This window comes from Eptatretus burgeri, chromosome 12 (assembly GCF_056783735.1).
Source record: "Eptatretus burgeri isolate ZD-2024b chromosome 12, Ebu_testis_v1, whole genome shotgun sequence".
Lineage (NCBI taxonomy): Eukaryota > Metazoa > Chordata > Myxini > Myxiniformes > Myxinidae > Eptatretus > Eptatretus burgeri.
Window position 1 is genome coordinate 90040849 of NC_140972.1, and position 26711 is coordinate 90067559.

Genomic DNA, 26711 nt, shown 5'->3' on the forward strand with positions numbered 1-26711 from the left:
GACATCAGAGCAATCAGTTTTGGTGGCACCCCACGAAGACCAAGAATCCTCCAGAGGGCATCCCGATTCACTGAATCAAATGCTTTACAGAGATCAACATAAGCTGCAAGCAGCCCCTGCTGAAACTCTCTTCTGCGTTCGGTGAGGACCCGAAGAGCAAGGATACGGTCAGTCATTGACCTTTTTGGTGTAAAGCCTGAGTGCTCTGGATACTGGTGCTCAAGCAGATGGTGGCGAACCCTATCAAGAATTATCCGAGCAAAGACCTTGCCTGGCACTGAGACAGCGTCACCCCTCGGTAGTTGTTGCAGTCTTGGCGATCACCCTTCCATTTCCAGAGAGGAACAACAAGGCCCCTCTTCCAGTCAGTTGGGATGATGCCTGTGTTTCAGACAGAGCACAGAACTGCATGCGACGACACAAGTGCAGCATTTCCACCAGCTTTGAGAAGTTCAGCATGGATGCCACAGATCCCTGGAGCTTACCCCATTTCAACCAGTTCACCCCAGCCTATGTTTCCATAAGCGAAGGTGGACCACAGTTGATTGGAGGGTCAGCAACAGTTATTGGAACACCCCTGACGTCCAACTCGACAGCTGGTGCATCAGCCTGGTACAACCGCTCAAAGTAACCGGCCCAGTGGGCCTTCACTTCGGACTCCTCTGTCAAGAGCCTACCACTCTCTGCTCTAACTGCAGTACACCGAGGGATGGGCTTGGATGAACGCAATGCATGAATTCCCCCTGTAAGCGGTGCGAGAATCACTTGCCCACAGGTGATGCTCTACCCCCTCACAGATTCCTCGCACATAGGCCTCCTTGTCCACCCTTAGCACACATACAGTTTTACGCCTCAGCTCCCTGAACAGCTCAGCTCTGCCATTCAGCCTGGCCCTGCAACTCTGGTCAATGGTGTCCAGTGTCACTTGAGACAAAATTCTGATTTGCCCAACGGTGAGTTCCAAGACATCCACCGGCAACATCAAGGACGGTGGTCTTGAAGGCACTCCACAACTCTTCAGGACCCCCTAAAGCACCCAGACCCCCCCAAGTGTCCACTCAACCTGCTTAGCTATTCTCTCATCCCTGAGCTTGCCAACATCCAGCCTCGGCTGGAATGCTACCATTCTCCAGGATTTAAGGTGCAGCTTTAGAGTTGCTACAACAAACCTGTGGTCAGTATTGAGGAACTGAGCACTCCGGTTGACCCTGCAGTTCTGGCTCATCCGCCAGTGACCATCAACGAGGACATGGTCAATCTCCTTTGCCACACCACCAGCGTTGGAATACCAAGTCCAGAGATGAGCTTGTGGGCGCTGAAATCATGAACCGGCCACCCTAAGTCCGTCACTTCTTGCAAAGTCAAGGAAATTAGTGCTATTCAGGTTCATAGTTCCTGACCCATGGGGACCAACACACACCTCATACCCATCCCTATCAGTTCCAGTCGATGCATTGAAATCCCCCAAGACTGAAAGTGTATCTCCTCTGGGGCACTGATCAACCACAGACTTGACTGTGGCATAGAATGCATCCTTCACGGTAAGATCACTCGCCTCAGTCGGAGCATAAATAGAGACCAGGGAAATGACACCGAAGGAGCGACGAATCCTTGGTCTCATAATATGCTCGTTGACCGGTGTTACCTCAATTATCATTGGAGTCAGATTATTGGACACAGCTGCAGCAACTCCTTGGGCATGGTAACCATCAGAGCAATAGAAGGTGTTACCACCTGACATGATACCACCACTATCCACTCTCCGAACCTCAGAGAGAGCTGCAATACCGATGTCCAAACACGCGAGCTCAGATGATAACAGAGACAGGTGATCATCCTCTCTTAGGGATAGGACATTCCAGGCACCCACCCGAAGGGACCGCCTCAGGTTAACCCAAGGAGACCGCTGTCTGGTGGACGACACCTCAGCACCACTCCGACACACTCTCCCGCAATCTGACCCAGGGATGTTACCCCGTGGTTTACCTCCTTTCGTCAAAGATTGGGCGTCCCAGAGGCTTTGCCCCAATCCCGTCATCCGGTGAGCTGCCCTGCGAAGGGAAGCTGCACATGAGGTACTCCCACAGAGTGGGTTTTCAGATTTATTTGCGTTTTTTGTGTTTTGCGGAACGAAGTGTTTTACGGTGGCCGGAGTGTAAATCCTGCCACCAACCCCCTAGGAAGAAGTAACCCAACTGCAGGAGGATGTCCGCAAACACAGTTGGGCACTGGATATGGATGGCCGTTGGCTCACAAGGAGCTCCTTGGCCCTTTGACAGGTTTTGTTTTTAATCCTGCTGGGTGTCCATATCCAAACACCCTCCTCACCAAAAAACCTGGTGGGGGAGACGGTTTAGTCGCCGACAACCCGACCATGGAACAGGTTAGTACAGGTTTACATGGTACCTGTAGCAGGTCACAGATCTGATCTGGCCTGACCTGACATTCCATAGGTGGGGTAAAAAAAAAAAAGGAACAAATGAGTGGTGCTGAGCAGTGATCTATGATTTGAGTAGTTTTACTAGAAGAGCGTTGATGATTGATTCTGTAAACTGTGCAGAAACCTGGGGTGGGGGACAAAGCACAAAAACAGCAGAAGGTGCAAGACCAGAAAGGAGGCGGTGGAAGACAGAGTGACAACTGATCTGTCTGGGATGTCGAAGTGATAGGCACATGGTCTCAGATTCAATGCAGGTGATACCAATGATCTTGAAGGTGTTGGCTTCCACAGGGTCAAGCTGAGCAAGATGTGAGGCAGAGGAGCCAGCCCAGAAAGGACAGCAGTACTCCATCAAGCTTCGGATGAAGGCCTTGTAGGTGGATAGGAGTTCAGCTGTATGAAGGAAGGACTTTGTACAATGGAGAATGCCCAGTCAGCGGCTGGCTTTGGAGGCCAATTATGAAATGTGGTTTGTCCAAGAGAGATCATGGCTGATGGTGAGACCCAGGAGTTTGAATGACTGAACCTCAAGATGATTGTTCAGAAAGTAGATGGGTGGGTTTGCCATACGGTCCTTTCAGAGAGAGATCGTTAGAGTGTGAGATTTGTTAGGATTGAAAGACGTATTCCAAGTGTTTGACGAGCCTGTGACTTTTTCATGGTCTGAAGAGAGGGAAGAGGCTACAGCCTGCCTGTCTGAAGGATGAGGGATATCACGGCAGAGGGTTGAAACATCAGCAAATAGGTAAAGAGGATTTTCCCGTGAGTCAATGAGATCATTGAGGAAGATCAGGAATAGGACTGGGCCAAAAACACTGCCTTGGGGCACTCCATCCTTGACAGGGAGAGGAGATGAAAGGATTCCGTTGAGTGCCACACATTGGCTATGAGAGCAGAGGAAGTCAGTGAGCCATGTGTGGAGTTTGCCTTGGATGCCATAGGCAGACAGTTTGGAGAGCAAAGCAGGATGCCAAACTGCATCAAAAGCATGGATATGTCCAGAGAGATGGGCCCTGATCTTATGTCTGATACTGAAATCTTCCATCCATTGTTGGGTGAGAGGAAGCAGCATGTCCAAGGTGGAGTGACCTGGTCTGAAACCAAAAATTGGTGATCTGAGATGAGGTTGTTGGAGAAAAACTAAGGTTTTCATATCAACTGTGCTGATGGAATCCATGACCTTGCTTATGATTGGAAGTAAGATGATAGGTCTGCAGTTGAGGGGATCAGTTTTTGCACTTTTTTACCACCACCACTAAAGGTGAAGGAGGTTATGTTTTCACCCCTTTGTGTCTGTTTGTTTGTGTGCAGGATGACTCAAAAAGTTGTGGACGGATCCGGATGAAATTTTGTGGGCAGGTCAGTTGTATGACAAGGACGAACTGTTTAGATTTTGGTGAAGATCTAGATCCGGCTACTGGAGTTTTTAAGTGATTATTCACCAATGAGAGATCAGGCCAAAAACAATATCCCAAAAAGTTGTGAATGGATTCGGATGAAACTTGGTGGACATGTTGGTGTACGACAAGAAGGAATTGATCCCATTTTGGTGAAGATCCAAATCTGGATCTGGCGACTGGAGTTTTTAAGTGATTCTTCACCATTGAGAGATAGGGCCAAAAACTATACATAGAATGATATTTCAAAAATGTATTGGGCCAGATATGTTCTCGGGGATCAGGCATTACGTGGCGGAGGTATGCACTCCACCAAGTGCCCTTCTCGTAATGCAGTGCAGTGATCTTGGCAGATTCCCAAGTAGATGGAGGTTGACCGAGTGCAACTGACGAGGAGAAAAGGGCAGAGAGAGGATGTGGAAGACCAGCAGAGCAGGTTTTTAGGACACGTGAGCTGATGCCGTCCAGTCCAGTAGCAAATGGGACAAAAGAGGAGCTAAAGAGTTGAGGTGTGTGGTAAGCCTGTATTGTGGAGACTTAACCAGGAGGGGGTTACTGGAAGAACACCTGCATCCTGTAGGAGTTGATGAGGATCACAAGGCTGAGTGAGCAGAGGGAAGTAGATCAAAGGAAATGTGGTCTCGACCAAAGCTACATCTGTCTGCAATGTGACAACAGACGTCATGCTTTTGTCCCATCATGGGAGATGCAAAGAACGATGAAAAACAAACATATACATCTGTGCCTTGAATGTTCTTAAATAACTTCCAAAGAGATGCCCGCTGTTATCTATATCGGTGGTAAGAGGAGCTCAGAGGAGCTGAGGCAAAACAGGATGAGTTTGAAGAAAAGTTTGACGTGACAAGATCCAGTAACGAATAGTTACCATTTGGGGAAAAGCATCACATAAAAAGGTGCAAAAATTACATGAATGAAAAGTTTTCATAAGAGTAAATGAGAGAGAGAGGAGGAAAAGAATGTTTCCTCAAATTAATTATTGCATATAAGCATGACAATGAGAGAAGGGTGACCACAGAGAAGAAGCAGTGGAATTAAATGAGCTCACCTTGCGAAACAACCTCTGACTCCCTCCTCCGGCAGATGTGGGATAGTAAATGAAAACGTTGTGATCCTCCGCATTCACTGGCTTTTCCACGAAAGGTTTCAAGAAAATTTCACCATCAACTTCCACCTGATCATCAGCTTCCACAAGGCAACCCTCTGTGAAATGAAATAAAGACAAGTAAACAATCAGGAGCAAGCCAAGGACGCCTCCTGAAAATTAGATACCAGCCCAACCCAGCTGAAACAAGGCAGCTCTATGATCTAGTAAAAGAGAGGAAACTCAACAGGCCCAACAAAGTGGAAGGAGGAATGGTGTGTGTGTGTGCGCGTGCGCCCATCCGTCCAACAGGCGAGATCAAAACGTCCATACTTCCACTTTTATCTTCACAATCAGCCTGAAATTTACTGGAAAAGTACTGATTGTTCACAGGAATTACGCTAGCCAACAAGTCATTTTCATCGGATATCATTCGGTGGGTGGGCTCGAGAGCTCTTGGGACGCCGATTCTAAATTTGTTTTTGGTTTTCCACGAGCACGTCGAGTGTTCGTGATGAAACCAATCCAATTTGAAAGGTTATCGCCTGAATTATAAATAATGGAGGAGTTTCATGCAAAGAGGGTTAATGAAATACCGTCGTTTCCTATGCCTATGGGAGAGCCGTGATACTGCGGATCATTACATCAGATGTGACTGGCATCAAAGAAGCACATCTGAGCCAGGACCGAGCAGTGTCCATTGTTTTCCTTTCGTTGATCCAAAGAAGATTTTCCTGCCGCCTCCCCACATTAAGCTCAGTTTAATGAAGAATTTTGTGAAAGCGATGGGAAAGACGAATTTGAGAGGGCTTCAATACCTTGCTGAGAAATTTCCAAACATCAATGCCACAAAATTGATGGAGGCAATCTTTGTGGGACCCAAATCACGGGGTGGGGGTGACGGGGGTACTGAGGATGAAGGCTTTGAAGAAAGCCGCAATGTCTTGAAGTAAAAGCACGGCTGGCTTTTTTATTTTTTGTATACGATGTCGGCTTGCATGACAGTGAACACACATAACATACAACAAGGGGAGCAGGAGACAAGAGGGGTGGGAGAGGGAAAAAAAATAGTGTGGAATAGAGAAATGAGATCTGTGGAAGGGAGAGAGATGGGGCGGGGTATACAGGATAAACAAGATGGATAGGACAGGGACTTTCAGGTCCGATAGGGAATCCAGGGCTTGGGTGGATTAACGGGGGTAGAAAAGATCGTGGTTTTGGATGGAGGAAGATAAGAGGTGATGCTGAACGGCTGTTTTGAACGCCAGTAGGGAAGAATGGGATTGAAGAGAGTGAGGGAGTTTATTCCAAAGGCAGGAAAAGAGGAATGAAACAGTGAAGGTGAGCAGTAATTCTTCATTTTGGTAGTTTTACCAGAAGGGGGTTGCTGGTGGACCTTGAGCATCCTGCGGAAATATGGAGGGCAGACATATCTCAGAAAGAGCAGGGGGCGAGGCCGGAGAGGAGAAGGTAGAAGACAAAGACCACTGAGCTGCCTGCGGTGAGAGAGTAAGAGTAAGAGACCCAAAGACTCAGCCTCATCGCAGGAGATACCAATGATCCAATATGATTTGGTTTTCACAGAGTGAAGCTGAGAAAGGTGAGAGGTGGAAGCACCAGCCCAGAGGGGAGAGCAGTACTCAGCTGAAAGTTTTGTACGTGGTCAGGAGCTCAGGTGTGCCATGGAAGGACTTTGCCCGATGGAGGATGTGCCCAGTCGGCGACTGCCTTTGGAGGCCAGCTTGGAAACGTGGCTTTCCCAGGAAAGATCGTGGCAGATCGTGAGACCCAGAAGCTTGAATTAAAGGACTTCTTCAAGAGGATTGTTGAGAAAGTAGATGGGGAGGGGGGGGGTTCCAGATGGTCCTTTCAGAAAGACATTGTGAGAGTGTGAGAATTGTAAGGGTTGAAAGACATGTTCCACGTGTTGGACTAGCTTGTAATTTTATCCAAATCTGCAGAGTGAAGCAGCTGCTGCTTGCTCATCTGAAGGATGACAGATGGTACGGCAAAGAGTGCAGTCATCAGCCAAGAGATAAAGAGAATGTTGCAGAGAGTCGGAGAGATCATTTATGAAAACCAGAGAAAGAACAGGGGCCAGAACACTGCCTTGAGGAACTCCAGCCTGGACAGGATGAGGGGATGAGAGAACTCCATTAAGGGCAACACGTTGCCTGCGACAGGAGAGGAAGTCTGCAAGCCACGAGTGGAGATTGCCTTGAATACCATAGGAAGAGAGTTTGCTGAACAGGGCCAGGTGCCAGACTGTATCAAAAGCACGCGATTTGACTCGGAAGATGGCTCTGATCTCATGTCTGGCATTGAGGACCTCCATCCATTGTTGGTAAAACAGGAGCAGCAAGTCCAGGATAGAGTGACCTGGTCCAAATCCAAATTGATGATCGGAAATAAAGTCATTGGAGAAGAGGAAGGATTTAATGCCTGCAGCAATGTTCAAGTGGATTTGTGGAAACTTCTTGGATAACCAAAAGTCTCCACATATAAAGATGGAGTCCAGAAACTGCTCGATGCATACCAAACGAGAAGGGAAATTGGTAGAGCGCATACCTCTGCCACGTAATGCCTGATCCACGAGAACATATCTGGCCAATACATTTTTCAAATATCATGCTTTGTATCATTTTTGACCCTATCTCGATGGTGAAGAATCACTTTAGAAATTAAACAATTCTCATATCCAGATCTTGATTCAGATCTTCACCAAAATCGAATCAATTCATCTTTGCCACACACACACACACACACACACACACACACACACACACACACACACACACACACACACACACACACACACACACACACACACACACACACACACACACACACACACACACACACACACACACGTGTCCACCAAGTTTTATCCGAATCCGTCCACAACTTTTTGAGATATCGTACTATATATTGGTTTAGCCCAATCTCTTAAAGGTGAAGAATCATGTTAAAAATCATCAGATCTGGATCCGGATTCGGATCTTCTCTAAAATTGAATCAATTCTTCCTTGTCACAATACAAACCCAATATGTCTACCAAGATTTATTCGAATCCGTCCACAACTTTTTAAGATATCATGCTATATATTGTTTTCGGCCCTATCTCTTAATGGTGAAGAATCACTTAAAAAAAAAAAAAACTCTTGTAGTCGGACACGGATCCGGATCCGGATCTTCACCAAAATCTAATCAGTTCGTCCTTGTCACACACCAAACCTGTCCACAAAATTTCATCCAGATTTCATCCACAACATTTTGAGATATCCTGCACACAGACAAAGTCAGAAAGGGGTGAAAACATAACCCCCTTCACCTTCGGTGGTGGAGGTAATAATGGACTGTCGCATGTGCTTGAAATTACATTTTTGACATTCGCATCTGGATTTACTTCCTGAAAACCTTGGCGTGGTGAGTAACGAGCAGGCGGTACACTTCCTTCAAGACAGTCAGGGAATGCGAAATCGCTATGAAGGTTTCTGGAATACTGCTGAAGTTTTATGCTGGCAGACTACTGCTGGATGTTGTAACGCAACAATCCGGACAAAGTTTACAAAAGAAAATTGTACTCTCAATGTTTCAAGTTGTTGTACATTAATGTTTTTCAAAAGTGTGTTCTGTACAAATTTAACCAGCTGTATGGTGTGTATAACGTTTATGGGAATTATACTGAAAAATGAATAAAGTTGTAACATTAACTGGTATATAATGTGCCATTATTACCTAAATTGTGCTGAAATGAACACCAGTCACGTTTCGATAAATAGATGTGCCAGAAGAAAACCAAAAACAGATTTGGAATCAGTTTGCACAGCTGGTCTAGAAAGCGTTTACATCTTTGATGAGAGAGAGAGAAAAAAGTATGTTTAATAAAACACTGTACAAACTCTTAAACTGAACCGATTTTCAAAATTTCAACGGAAGAATTGCGCTGAACAACAGTTTTGACTGCTCAAAAAAAAGAAGAAAAAAAAAGTGTTCATTTGGAATATAATCAAAATTCAGCATTGATCATTTTTAAGGATGATTTTTTTCCCTCTGCCCATGTATTAACCGCACCCCCAACTTTTCCCTTTTTTGCCGATAAAAAAGTGTGCTTTATACACCAGAAAATACAGTAGTTGAGAACATGAACAACAGTAGGCACTTTAAATTTTAAAAGATGCTGCAAACTCGCAGAAATTCATTCCTTCTTTCAGGATAGAAAAATCAAGTGAAAACTGAAAAAGTTTTCAATACCCCCCCCCCCCCCCAAAAAAGGTTTGAAAAAAAAAAAAATCTGGCGAGCTTACACTTCTAATTGATGAATGTTTCCACAGCTGTTATGTAGCCATAAAGATGAAATGATGTGATGCAAGGCAATTTAGTAAAACAGTCTAAACAGTCATAGTACCACATGGACAAAACTAGAGGGGGAGCACTCAGGAGAGTGCAAAACCTCCGCCGCCAATACTGCTGGGTCACTCAAGTGAACCTTATATCTTATTCATTAAATATGTCAACAGTGCTGAGAGTTATAGTTCTTTTCTCCAACATTTTTTTTTTGGGGGGGGGGGGGGGTTGGAAATTACTTAAAAAATGTAAAAATGCAAAAAAACAAAAAAAATTTCCTCAATTTTTTTTTGGGGGGGGTTGGAAATCACTTAAAATATGTAGAAATGCAAAAAAAAATTTTCTCGAACAATTTTTTTTGGGGGGGGTAACAATATTTTTGGGGGGTTGGAAATCACTTAAAATATGTAGAAATGCAAAAAAAAATAATTTTCTCTATTTTTGGGGGGGGGGGTAACAATTTTTTTTAAGGGGGGGGGTTGGAAATCACTTAAAACATGGAGAAATGCAAAAAAAAACATTTTTTTTTCTCTAACAATTTTTTTTTGAAGGGGGGGGGCCAAGTCCAAAATTTAATGGCATGATCCTTGGACCATACCTAACCCCCCCACCAAGTTTCGTCGAAAAACGTCGAGGAGTTTTTCCGTAATACTGTTCACAAACAAACAAACAAACAAACAGAAAGGGGTGAAAACAGTAACCTCCATCCATCTTCGAAAATGGCAGAGGTTAATAAAATTCTACCTGTGGCATTCTCTGGGTTCCGGTTGAGCACAGCATAGCGCGGGAGGTCTATCCCTTCCTCCTTTAGTATCCGATAAACTTCTCGCCTGTTCCACAAATGCAGCGTACAGAAAACACACGGTTTGTGATGTACACAGGGTGCACATGGAACTTGACGTTTGTGTCTTGCTGTTCGTGTGCAGTGTAAACATACCTATCCTGCAAGTAGTACTGCATGTCCATGTCATTGATAACAAAGGGTTGGCGCAGCTTGGCATATGCCACAGCTTTGTCCAGTGGGAAATCTGTGTTTCACAGAACAAGCACAAACACAGGTAGTTAGGCATTTGCAAAATGAGAAAAAAAAAGACATCATTAAACATCCAACGAAAAATCGAGTGTGCAAATGTGGAAAACAAGGTAAGGTGAGAGAGGGAGAGAAAGAGGAGAGGAGAGAGGAGGAGGGGGAGAGAATAACAAGAGGAGGGGGAGAGAATAACAAGAGGAGGGGGAGAGAATAACAAGAGAGGAGAATAAGGATGGGGAAGATCAGGGGAGTAGGATAAGAGAGGGGTATAGGGGATTAATGTATGTATAGGGGTACGAGCCTGGTGTGGCTTAGTGGTTAGGGTGGTGGCTTGAGATCCTCGGGGACCTGAGTTCAAGCCCTGCAAGCCGCTGAGTTAGCATCAGGGGGGTTGACTCAGCCTGTCATCCTTCCGAAGGTCAGTGAAATGAGCACCAGTATACTGGTAATTATCCCTGCAGGGTCGAAGGCGACTAAAGGGTTGGCGTCAGGAAGGGCATCCGGCCGTAAAAACATTGCCACAAGAAAGGGTACCATGATTGGAGCCCGCAAAAAGCTGACCCTGCTCAGGAAAAAAGGCTTTAAAATGGTGCGATGATGAATTTTCATTCATCCCACTCCATGGGAGTACCTCCTGTGCAGCTTCCCTTCGCAGGGCAGCTCACCGGATGACAGGATTGGGGCAAAACCCACTCCGTGGGAGTACCTCCTGTGCAGCTTCCCTTCGCAGGGCAGCGCACCGGATGACGGGATTGGGGCAAAGCCTTCGGGACCCCCAATCTTTGATGATAGGAGGGAAACCATGGGGTAACATCCCTGGGTCAGATTGCGGGAGAGTGTGTCGGAGTGGTGCTGAGGTGTCGTCCACCAGACGGCGGTCTCCTTGGGTTAACCTGAGGCGGTCCCTTCAGGTGGGTGCCTGGAATGTCCTATCCCTAAGAGAGGATGATCACCTGTCTCTGTTATCATCTGAGCTCAAGCGTTTGGACATCGGGATTGCAGCTCTCTCTGAGGTTCGGAGACCGGATTGCGGCAAGATAATGGTGGGTGGTTACACCTACTATTGGTCTGGTCGCTCTGATGGTTACCATACCCAAGGAGTTGCTGTAGCTGTGTCCAATAAGCTGACCCCAATGATAATTGAGGTAACACCGGTCAACGAGCGTATTATGAGATTAAGGATTCGTCACTCCTTAGGTGTCATTTCCCTGGTCTCCGTTTATGCTCCGACTGAGGCAAGTGATCTCACTGTGAAGGATGCATTCTACGCCACGCTCGAGTCTGTGGTTGATCAGTGCCCCAGACGAGATACACTTCTAGTCTTGGGGGATTTCAATGCATCAACTGGAACTGATAGGGATGGTTATGAGGTGTGTGTTGGTCCCCATTGGGGCAGGAACTATGAACCAGAATAGCACTAAGTTCCTTGACTTTGCAAGAAGTCATGGACTTAGGGTGGCTGGTTCATGGTTTCAGCGCCCACAAGCTCATCGCTGGACTTGGTATTCAACGCTGGCGGTGCGGCAAAGGAGATTGACCATGTCCTCATTGACGGTCGCTAGAGGATAATCCAGAACTGCAGGGTCTACCGAAGTGCTCAGTTCCTCAATACTGTCCACAGGCTTGTTATAGCAACTCTAAAGCTGCACCTTAAATCCTGGAGAATGGTACCATCCCAGCCTAGGCTGGATGTTGGCAAGCTCAGGGATGAGAGAGAAGCTGAGGAGTTTGCGAACAGGCTGAGTGGACACAGGCAGGCTTGATAGGGTTCGCCACCATCTGCTTGAGCACCAGCCTCCAGAGCAGTCAGGCTTTACACCAAAGAGGTCAACGATTGACCGTATCCTTGCTCTTCGTGTCCTCACCGAACGCAGACGAGAGTTTCGGCAGGGGCTGCTTGCAGCCTATGTTGATCTCTGTAAAGCATTCGATTCAGTGAATCAGGATGTTCTCTGGAGGATTCTTGGTCTTCGTGGGGTGCCACCAAAACTGATCGATCTGATGTCTGAACTCTACTCTGGTACTGAGAGTGCTGTGAAGTGTGGTGGTACCATCTCTGACTTATTTCCAGTTATTACTGGAGTTCGTCAGGGGTGTGTACTTGCCCCCACACTTTTCAGCACTTGTATGGACTGGATTTTAGGGAAGATGTCGGAGAGATCAAGCTGCGGTGCATCGTTTGGGAATGTCAAGATCTCGGACCTTGATTTTGCAGATGATGCAGTCATCTTTGCGGAGACTTTAGATATCCTTTTGGGGGCCCTCGAGGTGCTGAATGAGGAGTTAGAGCCGCTGGGATTACGGGTTTCTTGGATCAAAACTAAGATCCAGGCTTTCGGTGACATCTTGGATGCTGCTGTCCTGTCTGTTTGTGGTTATGATGTTGAGGTCGTGGAGAGATTCACTTACCTTGGCAGTTAAATTCATGTCTCTGCTGGCTGTGAGTCAGAGGTCAATAGACGTCTGGGTCGGGCCTGGGGAGTCATGGATTCACTGGATCATGGGGTGTGGCGCTGCCGGTACCTGTGCGGGAGGACGAAAGTCGAGTCTTCAGGTCCTTGGTACTTCCAGTCTTGCTCTATGGATGCGAGACTTGGACTCTGACCAAGGATCTGAGACGGAGACTTAATTCCTTTGGTACCAGGTCTCTTCGGAGAATCCTTGGCTATCGCTGGTCGGATTTTGTGTCCAACGAGCGGTTGCTGAGAGAGACTCGGATGAGATTTGTTACCTGCATAGTCCGTGAGCGTCATTTGCGGCTGTATGGACATGTGGCTCGTTTTCCTGACGCTGATCCTGCTCACCAGATTCTCTCAGCGATGGAGTCTCATGAGTGGAGGAGGCCAGTGGGCCGACCACGTGCCTCGTGGTTGCAGCAGGTTGACCATCATCTCAAGGAGATGGGGATGGGCCTGGCATCTGCCTGGGGGATGGCCAGACGGAGGTCCCTGGAGTACCGGCGGAAAGTGGATGCAGCGACACGCTGTTCTGGCACATGCTCCCATACCTGACCTGACCTGATGATGAATTAATGTATTGGGGTGTTTTAATCTTTGCCAGTGGTCTTGGAGAGTCGTGTGGGGAATGAAAAATATCGATGCAAGTGTGTATTGTGACGCACCGCCTCCAGGTGGGGGAGGGTATTACAAGTCTCCACCATTTACAGTACAGTATTTTGGCCTCTACAGAGCTGTCAGTTGCCTTTTCACCGCCCAAATAAAGGTATGCGTCAGAAGAACGAACGTGTTGCAGGCTTGAAACAAGATCGCCCATAGGGTATACTCTGATCGTCTATTAAAATTCATCAGCTCAAGTACAGCAATCAAAAATAAAATCCATCAGTGATTATCAAGTCCTCATCCGTAATTTTAAAATGGTGCACATGGAAACCAGGACATCAGAAACTGCAAGGTACGCAAATCAACATTAATCTATTAACCTTTTATCATTTATTCTCTTCAGTCGTGTGCTTATCAAACTTGAGGATCTACAACAGACCTACAACCATGATCTGCAACAGTATCATTAAAATGCTAACAAGAAATGAAACAAAAGAAGTCATACTGGAAGCTCAGGTGCAGTGATAACAATTAAAGTAGGATTTTAAAATAATGAAAATGACTGCGCAAGAAAAACCTTTTGGTAAGGAACAATCCTTATCAATATAAAATGGCCTCTCTGATGCTCTGGAAAACCCTCTCTTCTTTTTTTACAGATGACTCCACATCGAGTCATACAGCATACCCGATCACTCTGATCGGTAGATTGCAGCTGCATCACTCCCTGCTGATCTGCAATTGATTAGATGCTCGTCTGATAAATGGAACACATCCTTCATTCCTGGAGAATTCAGTCTCACCCTGTTGCTCCAGGATCGTCAAACTAACCCACCTTTGTATTTCAATGGTCAGCTCCTGGAAGAGGTTCAGTTTCTTGAACTCTTTGGCCTCACCATCAGCCATGACCTCTCCTGGGCCAACAACATCGCCAAGCTGGCCTCCAAAGCTAGCTGCAGACGGGGCTTCCTCCACTAATCCAAGTATTTCCTTGGAAAATAAGAGACTTCCCGATGGGCTGACAACCCCTGCCTCAAATCTATCTCTCATGGATTCTGTGGAATCAAAATCTCTCAAAATTATTGAAATCTCTCACAATGAAGGCAAAGCTCAAGGTCTGTTGTTTTCACATTATAGGCAGATTGGCAGTCTTTTTTTTTAACTGACTTCTCCAACATTGCTCCCTCTGCAATATGTCCTCTGCCTTTCCGCAGCACCTCCAACATGCACATGTTCTTCCAATACTACCCTTCAAATTAAACTTCCAAAAATCAAGGCTGACTGCACACCTCAAATCCTTTGCTCCAAACTTCTCAAATATATGGAACTGCCTTCTCGAGGCCATTTTTTTTTAACCATACTTCCCTCCAGGTCTTCAAGCAGGCAGTGCACCACCACCTGATGTCATCCCCTCATCCTGATATTTATTACCCCCATTAACTCTTCCTAAGCCAGCCCTCTTACTTGCTGGTTGAAGTGTTCTTTCTCGTCCAACTGTCTGTTTATTCACTTGCTGGTTGTGCCTCTTGCTCCACTACCACACTGTCAATTCAACCTTGCACGTCCATGAGCCTTGCTCTTGTAGAAAACAAAAACAAAAAAACTGTCTCCATTGTCAATTAGAGGGGGGAAAATGTTTACTTACTCCTGGAAACTTGAGCTTGTTGCACAAGTCCATTGTAAATATATAAACATGATGATAGTCCTGACTTTTTGTTCAAAGACTTTTAACCAATAACATCATTATTCACAAATATAATCTCTAGAACTGGATTTCTCATGAACAGGCAAGAATTATCTCACAAGTTCAAAACTATTTTATGCAGTAATCAGAGCAGAGGAATAGGAAGAGAAATAATTTTATTAAATGACCAACTTCAAATAACATAAAACTGAGAATTTGTGCAAATAAAATACTCTTATGTTTGTGGGGTAGATGGAAGAACTTCATAGTAAAGGTAGGATTATATAGGGTAGCATGGTCCGTGGACAAGCAGGAGACATCTCGATGTAATTTAACTAGGGAAACTATCAACTTAAGTTGTTCCGTGTCACTGCACGGGGGGCGGTGCTGTGTTAATTAAGAAGGGTTTGAGGATAATTTCTCCCTGTATGCGATTGCCCTCTCTGATATTTTCCAACACTGCCACACGAAGAGCGGCTGGGCGCCATTTTCGGGTGCTGTTTCCCACGCAGTGACTATGTGGTTTCCACGATGTCAGGTCCAAAAACGATCATCTCTGGATGAGGCTGTGCCAGAATAAAAGGAGGGATTTTTCTTTTGTTTTATCTTTTCCCCTTGTCCGTTTTTGTAACTGTGTGTCGAGGTGCCTCAACTTTAGGCTGGAGATTACCTCACATTTCATTACCTCATGCTTTGATATATTTTCATTGTTACGCTTTCATTCAATTCCTCTTATGAATACTTGATCTATGTTCATTAAACTCCTATTTATTAAGATTGCTTGTGTCTATATATTTGTTGTGGGTTCAAGTATAAACCCTTGTCCTCCGTCTTGGTGAATGCATCTGGTACGTGCTTCGCTGCCTCCCGTCCCGCATGCACCATGATCTTCAGGGAACTCGGCTGTTCGCCTCCAAGGTAGAACTGTTCGGCTATCTGTCCAGGTCGGTCTTAACCGCCTGGACACGACAATACAATGTAATGAAGACCAACCAATGAAAGAATTTCATAACAATTAGAAAATCATAATTACAAATGTGACACTTGAGAAATAAGAATTCATGCAAAAGAAAAGGAGGAAGAAGAGGAAGACAGAAAGAATGAGAAGGGGGGGAGGAAGGAGGGGCGACGTATGGACCCAGGGGCGACGAAGATGGGTGAAGCATATAAAGACGAGGGGGAGGAAGAGAAGAGTGCTTGAAAAACAAAAAGTAACCTCACATTTTCATTTCAAACATCGAACAAAATAAATGAAAAGCATAGCAGCAACACAACCAAGCAAACCTTTGGAATGGAAGGAAACGAGACAGTCACAGTACGGCCACTTCTCCACAGGATGATGAAGGATCACGTCCTCTTCAAATATCACGACCATGATGTACTTAAACTTGCATAGTCGACCAAGGATCTCGGTCATCGGCTTCGAATTCGATTTCTTTGCCATAGAACAGATACCCACAATGATCTGCCTCTCGGGTGGCTGCACAAAGTGAAACCAAACCGTTAACAGGACCAAGTTTCAGCCCCAGAACCAGGATGGCCATCAGAACCGATTCACAATGACAGCAAACATTCTAGTTCTACAAAACAATATGACTGCAATAAAGTTTCAGTTTTGTCAAACCAACCCTCCTGATGGACAAACAACATTTGTTCACAAAAAAAAATCACACAAAAACTTGGTTTTGTTTCAAGCTCCAGTCTTACAGAGTCCACAAGACATTACCTGGTAGCCCAACCCAAAAGCAGTACTATGGTGGCGGATTATCAAAAGTTTATGGGAAATCGTGGTCAGCAGTGTCTCTGCCAAAAGGGTCACGATAGAGTTAAAATAATGATCGTGCTTGTGGAGCATAAAGAAGATCCAACATGTAGATTTAGCTTTGTTTGACAATGGCACAGGTTCAAAAGAGAAATTACGTGCAGGGTATACCCTAATTGCGAAGATTTTGGTTCGACAGTGCATATGGTGTAACCCAGAAAAGGTATCGAGTGCCATCTGATGGTCACGAACAAGTACCACGAATGCAATGCAACATTTACTCCAAATCAACGTCCCTCCCTCTAGACCAAAAGTTATCTACTGTAAACAGGTGAACCAATTAGGTATTTTATTTATTTCCCGGCCCGATTCATTCATGATTGTGGTGACAAGCAAGATTGGTGATCAAGACCTGTATGTTTGGAAGTACAAAAATACTACAAGGTGTCAAATTCCTGATAATGACAATCTGCCCGTTTCCTTTTCTTTTAATATCCCTAGTCTCATATCGTGCTGTCGGTGTAAACACAACTCCTGACTACTGCGTATTTATACTGAGCGTACATTTCCAATATACCCCTGACATCAGAATAAGATTACATGGTGCTTCGACTTTTAAGGAGAATGTCCGTGCTGTTTCCAATTGTCTAATCTAAGTTTGATCAATTAATTGTTTCATTGGCTAGGCAATTGATCGATGAACTAAACTGTCTATCAAATGGAACATTAAACATGTTTTCCTATCTTCACTCAGCTGTGACAAATAGTTTTGGGCCAATGCCACAGCCTGCTTCTAAATTATTATTATTATTATCCTTGCTTGGCCCTGAATGGACTGGAGAGGATACTGTAATTGGCTTGTGTGTCAGTACGTGTCTACACATACATCTAATTCAATATAGATCGTTCAATCTCAGATCTACTGTAATGTAAATACCATGGTGAGGCTCTGCATTGTTAAATGCTGCCTTTTATCCTATTTTGCAAGAGTTGGATCTTAAGAAACAAGAATAACAAGAGCGAGATATGCTTTGCAAAACATGTCCCCTAAAGGTCCCAATGAATGTTCGGAAGATAAAAATTTGTTTGCTTTAACGCACACTCGAGCAGATATTGGAACCAAAATTAAAAAGAAGAACCTCTCTAACCCAACGTGTTTCGTCGTTTCTAGGCTTTGTCTATTTCATATTAAAAATAACCCGATGTACATACATGAAGCAAAAGACATACGTACGGCTTATATACATATATAATACATGGTGGTTATATACCTGGGACCCGGGATCATATGAAATACATTGTGGTTACATACCTGGGACCATATATAATATACTGTGGTCATATACCTGGGATCATTCCAATTACACTGGGCCATGGACTAACACCCAGGTCTAAGGGTTTGCATATTAGGTCACTGAAGCCTATTGCTTTTGAGGTCAAAAGGTCATAGTCACCTAAAATCGCCATTTTTTTTGCATTTTTAGCACCGCCACCGAAAGTGGAAGGAGGTTATGTCTTCACCCTTGTCTGTGTGTTTGCAGGATAACTAAAAAAGCTGTGGACAGATTCAGATGAAATTTGGTGGGCATTTTGAGTGTGTGACAAGGATGATCTGATGACATTTTGGTGAAGATCTGAATCCATACCTGGACACAAGAATTTGTTGATTTTAAAAGAGATTCTTCACCATTGAGAGATGGGGCCAAAAATGATACATAGCATGATATTTCAAAAATGTATTGGCAAAAAAAACATTTGATAATGAGGACGTCATAATTGGATAGGCCAAATGCTTTATCCGATCAGTATGAATGTTTTTGAGGTTTATCTATGAAGAAACCAATCGAGAAAATAAAATTGACGACATCATTGGTAACATGGATTGGCAGCCAATTAAAAAAAATAATAATAATAAAATTTAAAACTCATCAAAAATCTTCTCTGAAATGGCTGAACAGATTGTGGCGAACATTTACAAGCATGATCGACTATAGTCGACTATATATGATTGACTATCCATGACGAACAAAAAGTTCCCCAACTATGATGGCATTGAAAACATAGTTTGGCAGCCATATTGGATTTTAGCAAAAAACCTTGAAATATTCTCTCTCCAACCGCTCAACCAAATGATGTGAAACTTCAACTGTCATCGACTAACCCTGGGGATATACGATTGATCGCTAAAATGTCGTCAGTCATGTGGCCTATCAGCCATATTGGAATGAAGGAAAACCTTCGAAAAATTTTCTCTGAAACCACTTAACCTATTGATGCAAAACTTTCCATTGCTGCACATCGTGAGAAAACGATGTCATCAGTCATGTGGTTTGGCAGCCATATTGGATAGAAAAAATAATAAATTAATAAATGAACCTTATTCCATTAAAAGGAGACAACAAAAGTGATCAACAACACCGAGAGTCAGGTTTTAAATGTATGATATCACAAGTCATGTTGGCAGACAGCCAAATTAGAGTTAAAAAAAAAAAATCCTTCAAAAATACTCTTCTCAAAAACTGCTTAGAGAGATTTGAAAGTGAAAAAAAATATATATATATATATATATATATATATATATATATATATATATATATATATATATATATATATATATATTGATCAACAAACCTTGATAAATAAAGTTTGATGATGAAAACGTCATAGGTCACGTGTTCAGGCAACTATGTTGGGTCAAAGCTAAAACCTTAAAAAAACATTCTTTTGTCAAACTGCTAAACCAATCACAAATAAACTTTAGGTACATCATCGAGAACCCATGGCGATAAAAGTTTGATAGCTAAGATATCATCAGTTAAGTGGTTTCAGAGAAAATGATTTTTAAAAGGTTTTCCTTCAATCCAATATGACTGCCAAACCATGTGAACTACGAGATCATTGTGATCACAGCTTTCTCCACATGAATAGCAAAGAATATAAATTAAATTTTTACATCAAATCGGTGAAGTGGTTCTGGAGAAAATTTATTATGATTATTTTTAAACATTTTTGGTCAATCTAATATGGCTGCCAAACCGTGTAAACTATGACGTCATGATTATCAAGCCTTGTCAGGGTTCACATTCTTGTAAGCGCCCACATATAGTTTGATAAAATCACAGCCCACAGTTGTGTGTGTGTGTGTGTGTGTGTGTGTGTGTGTGTGTGTGTGTGTGTGTGTGTGTGTGTGTGTGTGTGTGTGTGTGTGTGTGTGTGTGTGTGTGTGTGTGTGTGTCTGTCTGTGGTTTTATTTCTTAATTTAGGTAACCTTTAAGGTTCTTGCTTTCCGTAAGGGAACTATGTTTTGAGGCTTACAATTTAAATACAGTTGAATATAGGATGTTGTGAAATTAACGAAATTGACAGCAATCCAATATATATATATATATATATATATATATATATATATATATATATATATATATATATATATATATATATATATATATATATATATATATATAGCTCTGGAAAAAAATAAGAGACCACTCCAAAAAAAATTTAAATCAGCATGTCTACATGTATGGCAGCCATTCCATTCCAGTGTCTGTTGAATTCCAACACAGGCACACCTCATTCTACTTAGTGAGGTACTGATTAGGTGATCACCTGAACCGAATCTTATTTAACAAGGAAAAGTATAAAAACCACTGCTGTGGTCATCACTATCCTCTTGCAATAGGACCAGCTGGATGGCAAAAACAGTGCTAGTAGTACCTCAAAAGTAATTGCAATCAAAAAAATAACTATTGACCATGCCAAAAGAGTTGAAAAGAAAAGTTTTGAGTGAGGAAAAGAGGGGTTCAATTCTGGCTTGACTGGTAGAGGGATACAAGTGAGCGTCACGTTGCTTCCATCCTTAAAATTTCAAAGACGGCGATTCATAAGAACAAGGTCAAGCAGCAATCATTGGGGACAACAAAGCTTCAGACTGGCAGAGGGCGAAAACGACTTTCCACTGACCGGGATGACCGCCAACTCATTCGAATGTCACTCAACAACCATAGGATGACATCAAGTGACCGACAAAAATAATGGCAAACGGCAGCTGGGGTGAAGTGCACGGCGAGGACGGTTCGAAACAGGCTCCGAGGGGCAGGGCTGAAGTCGTGCAAAGCGAGAAAAAAGCCCTTCATCAATGAGAAGCAAAGAAGAGCCAGGCTGAGGTTTGCAAAAGACCATAAGGATTGGACCGTAGAGGACTGGAGTAAGGTCATCTTCTCTGATGAGTCCAACTTTCAGCTTTGCCCAACACCTGGTCGTCTAATGGTTAGACGGAGACCTGGAGAGGCCTACAAGCCACAGTGTCTCGCACCCACTGTGAAATTTGGTGGAGGATCGGTGATGATCTGGGGGTGCTTCAGCAAGGCTGGAATCGGACAGATTTGTCTTTGTGAAGGACTCATGAATCAAGCCACGTACAAGGTTGTCCTGGAAGAACACTTGCTTCCTTCTGCTCTGAAAATGTTCCCCAACTCTGAGGACTGGTTTTTCCAGCAGGACAATGCTCCATGCCACACAGCCAGGTCAATGAAGGTGTGGATAGAGGACCATCAGATCAAGACCCTGTCATGACCAGCCCAATCTCCAGACCTGAACCCCATTGAAAACCTCTGGAATGTGATCAACAGGAAGATGGATGGTCACAAGCCATCAAACAAAGCCGAGTTGCTTGAATTTTTGCGCCAGGAGTGGCATAATGTCACCCAACTGAAAGACGGAACCTAAAACAAAAATCCTGAAAATCACATTGTATGATTTTTAAATAATTAATTTGCATTTTATTGCATGAAATAAGTACTTGATCACCTACCAACCAGTAAGAATTCTGGCTCCTTCAGACCTGTTGGTTTTGTCTTTAAGAAGCCCTCCCATTCTCCACTCATTTCCTGTATTAACTGCACCTGTTTGAACTCGTTATCTGCATAAAAGACAGCTGTCCACACTTAATCAATCAGACTCCAACCTCTCCACAATGGGCAAGACCAGAGAGCTGTCTCAGGACATCAGGGACAAAATTGTAGACTTGCACAAGGCTGGGATGGGCTACAGGACAAAAGGCAAGCAGCATGGTGAGAAAGCAACAACTGTTGGCGCAATTATTAGAAAATGGAAGAAGTTCAAGATAACAGTCAATCTCCCTCGGTCTGGGGATCCATGCAAGATCTCACCTCGTGGAGCCTCAATGATCATGAGAAAGGTGAGGGATCAGCCCAGAACTACATGGCAGGACCTGGTCAATGACCTGAAGAGAGCTGGGACCACAGCATCAAAGAAAACCAGAAGCAACACACTTCGCCGTCATGGATTAAAATCCTGCAGCGCACGCAAGGTCCCTCTGCTCAAGCCAGCGCATGTCCAGGCCCGTCTGAAGTTTGCCAATGACCACCTGGATGATCCAGAGGAGGAATGGGAGAAGGTCATGTGGTCTGATGAGACCAAAATAGAGCTTTTTGGTTTAAACTCCACTCGCCGTGTTTGGAGGAATAAGAAGGATGAGTACAACCCCAAGAACACCATCCCAACCGTGAAGGATGGAGGTGGAAACATCATTCTTTGGGGATGCTTTTCTGCAAAGGGGACAGGATGACTGCACCGTATTGAGGGGAGGATGGTTGGGGCCATGTATCGTGAGAACTTGGCCAACAACCTCCTTCCCTCAACAAGAGCATTGAAGATGGGGCGTGGCTGGGTCTTCCAGCATGACAACGACCCGAAACACACAGCCAGGGCAACTTAGGAGTGGCTCCATAAGAAGCATCTCAAGGTCCTGGAGTGGCCTCGCCAGTCTCCAGACCTGAACCCAATAGAAAATCTTTGGAGGGAGCTGAAAGTCTGTGTTGCCCAGCGACAGCCCCGAAACCTGAAGGAGAAGATCTATATGGAGGAGTGGGCCAAAATCCCTGCTGCAGTCTGTGCAAACCTGGTTAAGAACTACAGGAAACGTCTGATCTCTGTAATTGCAAACAAAGGTTTCTGTACCAAATATTAAGTTCTGTTTTTCTGATGTAGCAAATACTTATTTCATGCAATAAAATGCAAATTAATTATTTTAAAATCATACAATGTGATTTTCAGGATTATTGTTTTAGATTCCGTCTTTCACAGTTGAAGTGTACCTATGATAAAAACTACAGACCTCTTCGTGCTTTGTAAGTGGGAAACCTGCAAAATCGTCAGTGTATCAAATACTTGTTCTCCCCAATATATATATATATATATATATATATATATATATATATATATATATATATATATATATATATATATATATATATATATATATACATACACATATATATATATATATATATATACACACACACATTTCTAACCACTGACTGACTGATATTAAAGATCAGGCCTTCTGGGTGACGTAGAAAGCTGAAATTTTGCGTGCCGATGGACATTGAAGCCGGTACACCGGAAAAATTCACCGAATCATCAGAGAACATCCATAAATAAAAGTATAAAGAAATGAAAAAAATGCAGGTAAGTGACCCGAGACAATGGAGAAGCACAGTAATTTTGTATACTGATGGACATCGAAGCCAATACACAAGGGGGAGGGGGGGGGAAATCACAGAACCATCGGAAAGCATCCGTGAATTAAAATATAAATAAATGAAAATAAATAGATGAAAAAAAATCAAATGCAGGTGAGCGACCCAAGACAATGGGGAATTACGATTCATATGCTTAAACAATATGTAAGCACACCCGACTAGTGTGAGAGAGTGTGTGTGTGTGTGTGTGTGTGTGTGTGTGTGTGTGTGTGTGTGTGTGTGTGTGTGTGTGTGTGTGTGTGTGTGTGTGTGTGTGTGTGTGTGTGTGTGTGTGTGTGTCACATGCTTCTCTCGATGCATGTGCTGTCACACCAGATTTTCACCAATGACAGGAAGTGCTGCGTTACATCAAAATGGCTTCTCTAAATACAGTATTTCCATATAAATAATCATTATACGGTATATATTTTTATTCGTTCTCTCGATGTTAAAATGATGTGTTTTACAGTACTTGATTGAATTCTGACTTTATTGGCATAATACTGGAGGTTAGAATAGGTATCTCGGATGCATCCGCTGAGAAGTAGTAGTAGAGTAGGTATCAGAGTAGGTCGAGGGCATTTGACTCATCACACCTGCACCACAACCCAACCTCCTCACAAACTTAATTAATCTCACTCAGACAAGCAGCAGCAAGAGGAAAAGGAGAAGGGCAACTACTGCACCCCATTCTTACATCTTTCCTGGGGAGAACCCTGATTTAGCATAATCTTCTGTTACTCCATTCATAAATGGGTTGGAATATCTGAAAATCGAGACTTGATAAACTAAATAAAGCTTTCACAATTTGCCTGGATGACACAGTTAATCTCAATTTCGTTAACATAGTGACATCGTTCACAGAGTTAAGGCTTATTTTGTGGCAAGAAATTAAAAATAAATATTGGCCAAATGATCTTGTCTAATTTTAGAATCATTAAAGTACAGTAATAAAAATTATTTTTGTTGGTCATTATGCACAGAAACAGAAGAATATACTTACGCTGTCATCATCATCATCATCATCACTATCATTGTAGTAAAGATCATCGGCATTCACATTGCTGGCACATGTTGGTGAGTCCTGCACGTCTTCATCCTCTCCAAGGAAAAACTTTGCAGATGTCTCTGGCAGTGACGAACCATCGCTCGCCAAGTCAGCCGTTTTTTCCTCTTCCCTCCACGGGGACAGAGGAGTCGTTTTCAAGGCCTCACCTTGAGGGATTTGCCGTCCGACTTCATCCAGATCACCAGCACACTTCTGGTTTTCCTCACAAGGATCTCCATGGTCCATCACATGATCCCCTGGCCTGTCGCTCGAATCCCAATCCATTTGATCTCCATCAGCCTCGTCAACATTGTCCAAACAAAACCTAACTCGGACCTCACACACATTGTCCTTCGGATAATCTTGTTCAATCTTGCCCACATCCCTGGTGTCCAAAGGGTTCTCCACAGTGATGGCTGAAAGATTGTCTGCCATGTGTTTACAAAACCATAGAACAAACCTTCCTAAGAACCTCCCCTGATAGCCATTATCATGGCAGCAAGTGACTCGTCAACTTCCTAATCGTTTCCTCAGTCGTCTTTTCCAACCCACGCCATTTGATCCTGAAAGAATGGGTGAAGAAAGAAAGGGTGAGAGAGAAGGAGGTCAGGTGGGAGAAGGCAGACCGTGATATCAGGAAAAGTTTTTCAAAGCAACTTTATATTCAAACATGTACATTTCGACTTCCAATGGTGGAGAAACTATTGATCCACTTAACTTTATAATCGGTTAACCTTTTAACCCAAAATAACCAGTGATGGAATGGATAATTACAACAGACCTCAACTCATCTTTTCTCCAACTTTCTAATCTCTGACACTCAGCTAGGCTTCCGCCCAGATCATTCCACCTTCGAGATGTTACTTCTGCTGTATCAGCAATAAAGGGATGCCCTCCAACTCGAGCATGGGACCAAGGCTATCTCACTGGACATCTCCCATGTATTTGGTTTTGCCTTCCCTCCCCACCACCCCACCACACCTCCACCCTTGCCCTCTCCTCCTCCGATTTACAAACTGTGAGTTAAAAGTAGCCAACGTGTCAGAATGGCTCCAAGATTTCCTGTGCCCTCATCGGTGGCGGGTTACTTTGGAGGAAAATTCTATCCTGTGATGCATCTCGAGAGGTTGGTATCCCTCAATGTCGTGTTCTGGGACCAATCCTGTTCTTGATATACATCAATGACATGTTTATGTCACTGGAAAATTAATTGCATCACTTTGTCGATGACTCCACAAAGTGCAGGATAGTTCCACACAAATTTATCAGGCAGGTCATTACCCTCGCTGAGGGAGAGGGTATTGTGTTTGGGTCCGTTTGTTTGTTTGTCCGCACAGAACGTTTGTGTTTTTCTCCGCACCGCTTGTTGAAACGAGTCAAAATTTTCAACATAGGTGCGACTACTCATGTGGAAAATTTTAATCATAATTATGAAACCGCACTAAGGTCACATGGTGTGGTAGCCATGTTGGAAAAATGGAAAAACTTTGGACCTCTATCTCGAAGCAACACCAAGGAAAAAAATTGAAACTTGGTACATGGCAAAGTACCCCTCATTGAAAATGTGTGATTTTTGATGACATCATAGATGCCTTCGTTATAACGTCATAATTGCATATGTAGAATGTTTCATCTGATCAGTATGAAAAAAACTTGAGGGCCAACTAGGGATAAAATGATCGACAGAAAAAATTTTTATGACGTCATCGGTCACGCAATTCGGCAGCCATATTGTTAAAAACCGCAAAAAAACCTTTTTCTCTGAAGTCGCTGAAAAGATTGAGGCGACACTTTACACGTATGACCGTCTATCCATGAGGAACAAAAAAGTTCACACATATGATGTCATAGGCCAAACAGTTTGGCAGCTATATTGGATTTACCCTAAAACCTATAAAGATCTTCTTCTCCAGAACAGCTGGACACAGAGGGGAAACTTCACACAAATGTTCCTCAAGCCATGGGTGTACAAGTTGAAGGAATAATTGAAAGGTCACATGATTTGGCAGCAATGTTGGATTGAAGAAAATATTAAATAACGTTTTCCCTGGAACTGCTCAATCCATCGACGTGAAACTTCACATTTATGATCTAGTCGTGATGGAGAAATGAGAATACATGTTTTAATTTTCAACTTGATCAGACACATGGTCTGGCAGCCAGAATTATTTCATTTTTGATATACGTTCATTTTTTCCTTTCTTTTTGAATAAGGCTTACTTGGCTGTGCCTGGATGGATTTGGCTGTGCGACCCGTCCAGGATTGTGTCCAATAACCAAGGAGACTGCTTCGGCAGCAC

General features: G+C 43.6%; 1 protein-coding gene across 25 annotated transcripts in view; it reads right to left on the reverse strand.

Moving 5' to 3' along the window:
- The window catches only part of LOC147016111 (inositol hexakisphosphate and diphosphoinositol-pentakisphosphate kinase 2-like), a 177666-nt gene that overhangs the window by 138947 nt on the left and 12008 nt on the right, over window positions 1-26711 (reverse strand). For 24 of the 25 annotated variants that reach the window (XM_085848829.1, XM_085848828.1, XM_085848818.1 and 21 more), the window contains exons 2-6: window positions 24367-24974; window positions 16341-16536; window positions 10224-10314; window positions 10031-10116; window positions 4904-5058 (exon numbers count right to left, since the gene is read on the reverse strand). In XM_085848829.1, the coding sequence (XP_085704955.1) occupies window positions 4904-5058; window positions 10031-10116; window positions 10224-10314; window positions 16341-16536; window positions 24367-24846 (1008 nt within the window). In that variant the 5' untranslated portion in view covers window positions 24847-24974. The remainder of the gene's footprint in view (window positions 1-4903; window positions 5059-10030; window positions 10117-10223; window positions 10315-16340; window positions 16537-24366; window positions 24975-26711) is intronic. The other variant, XM_085848825.1, reaches the window with a different exon arrangement.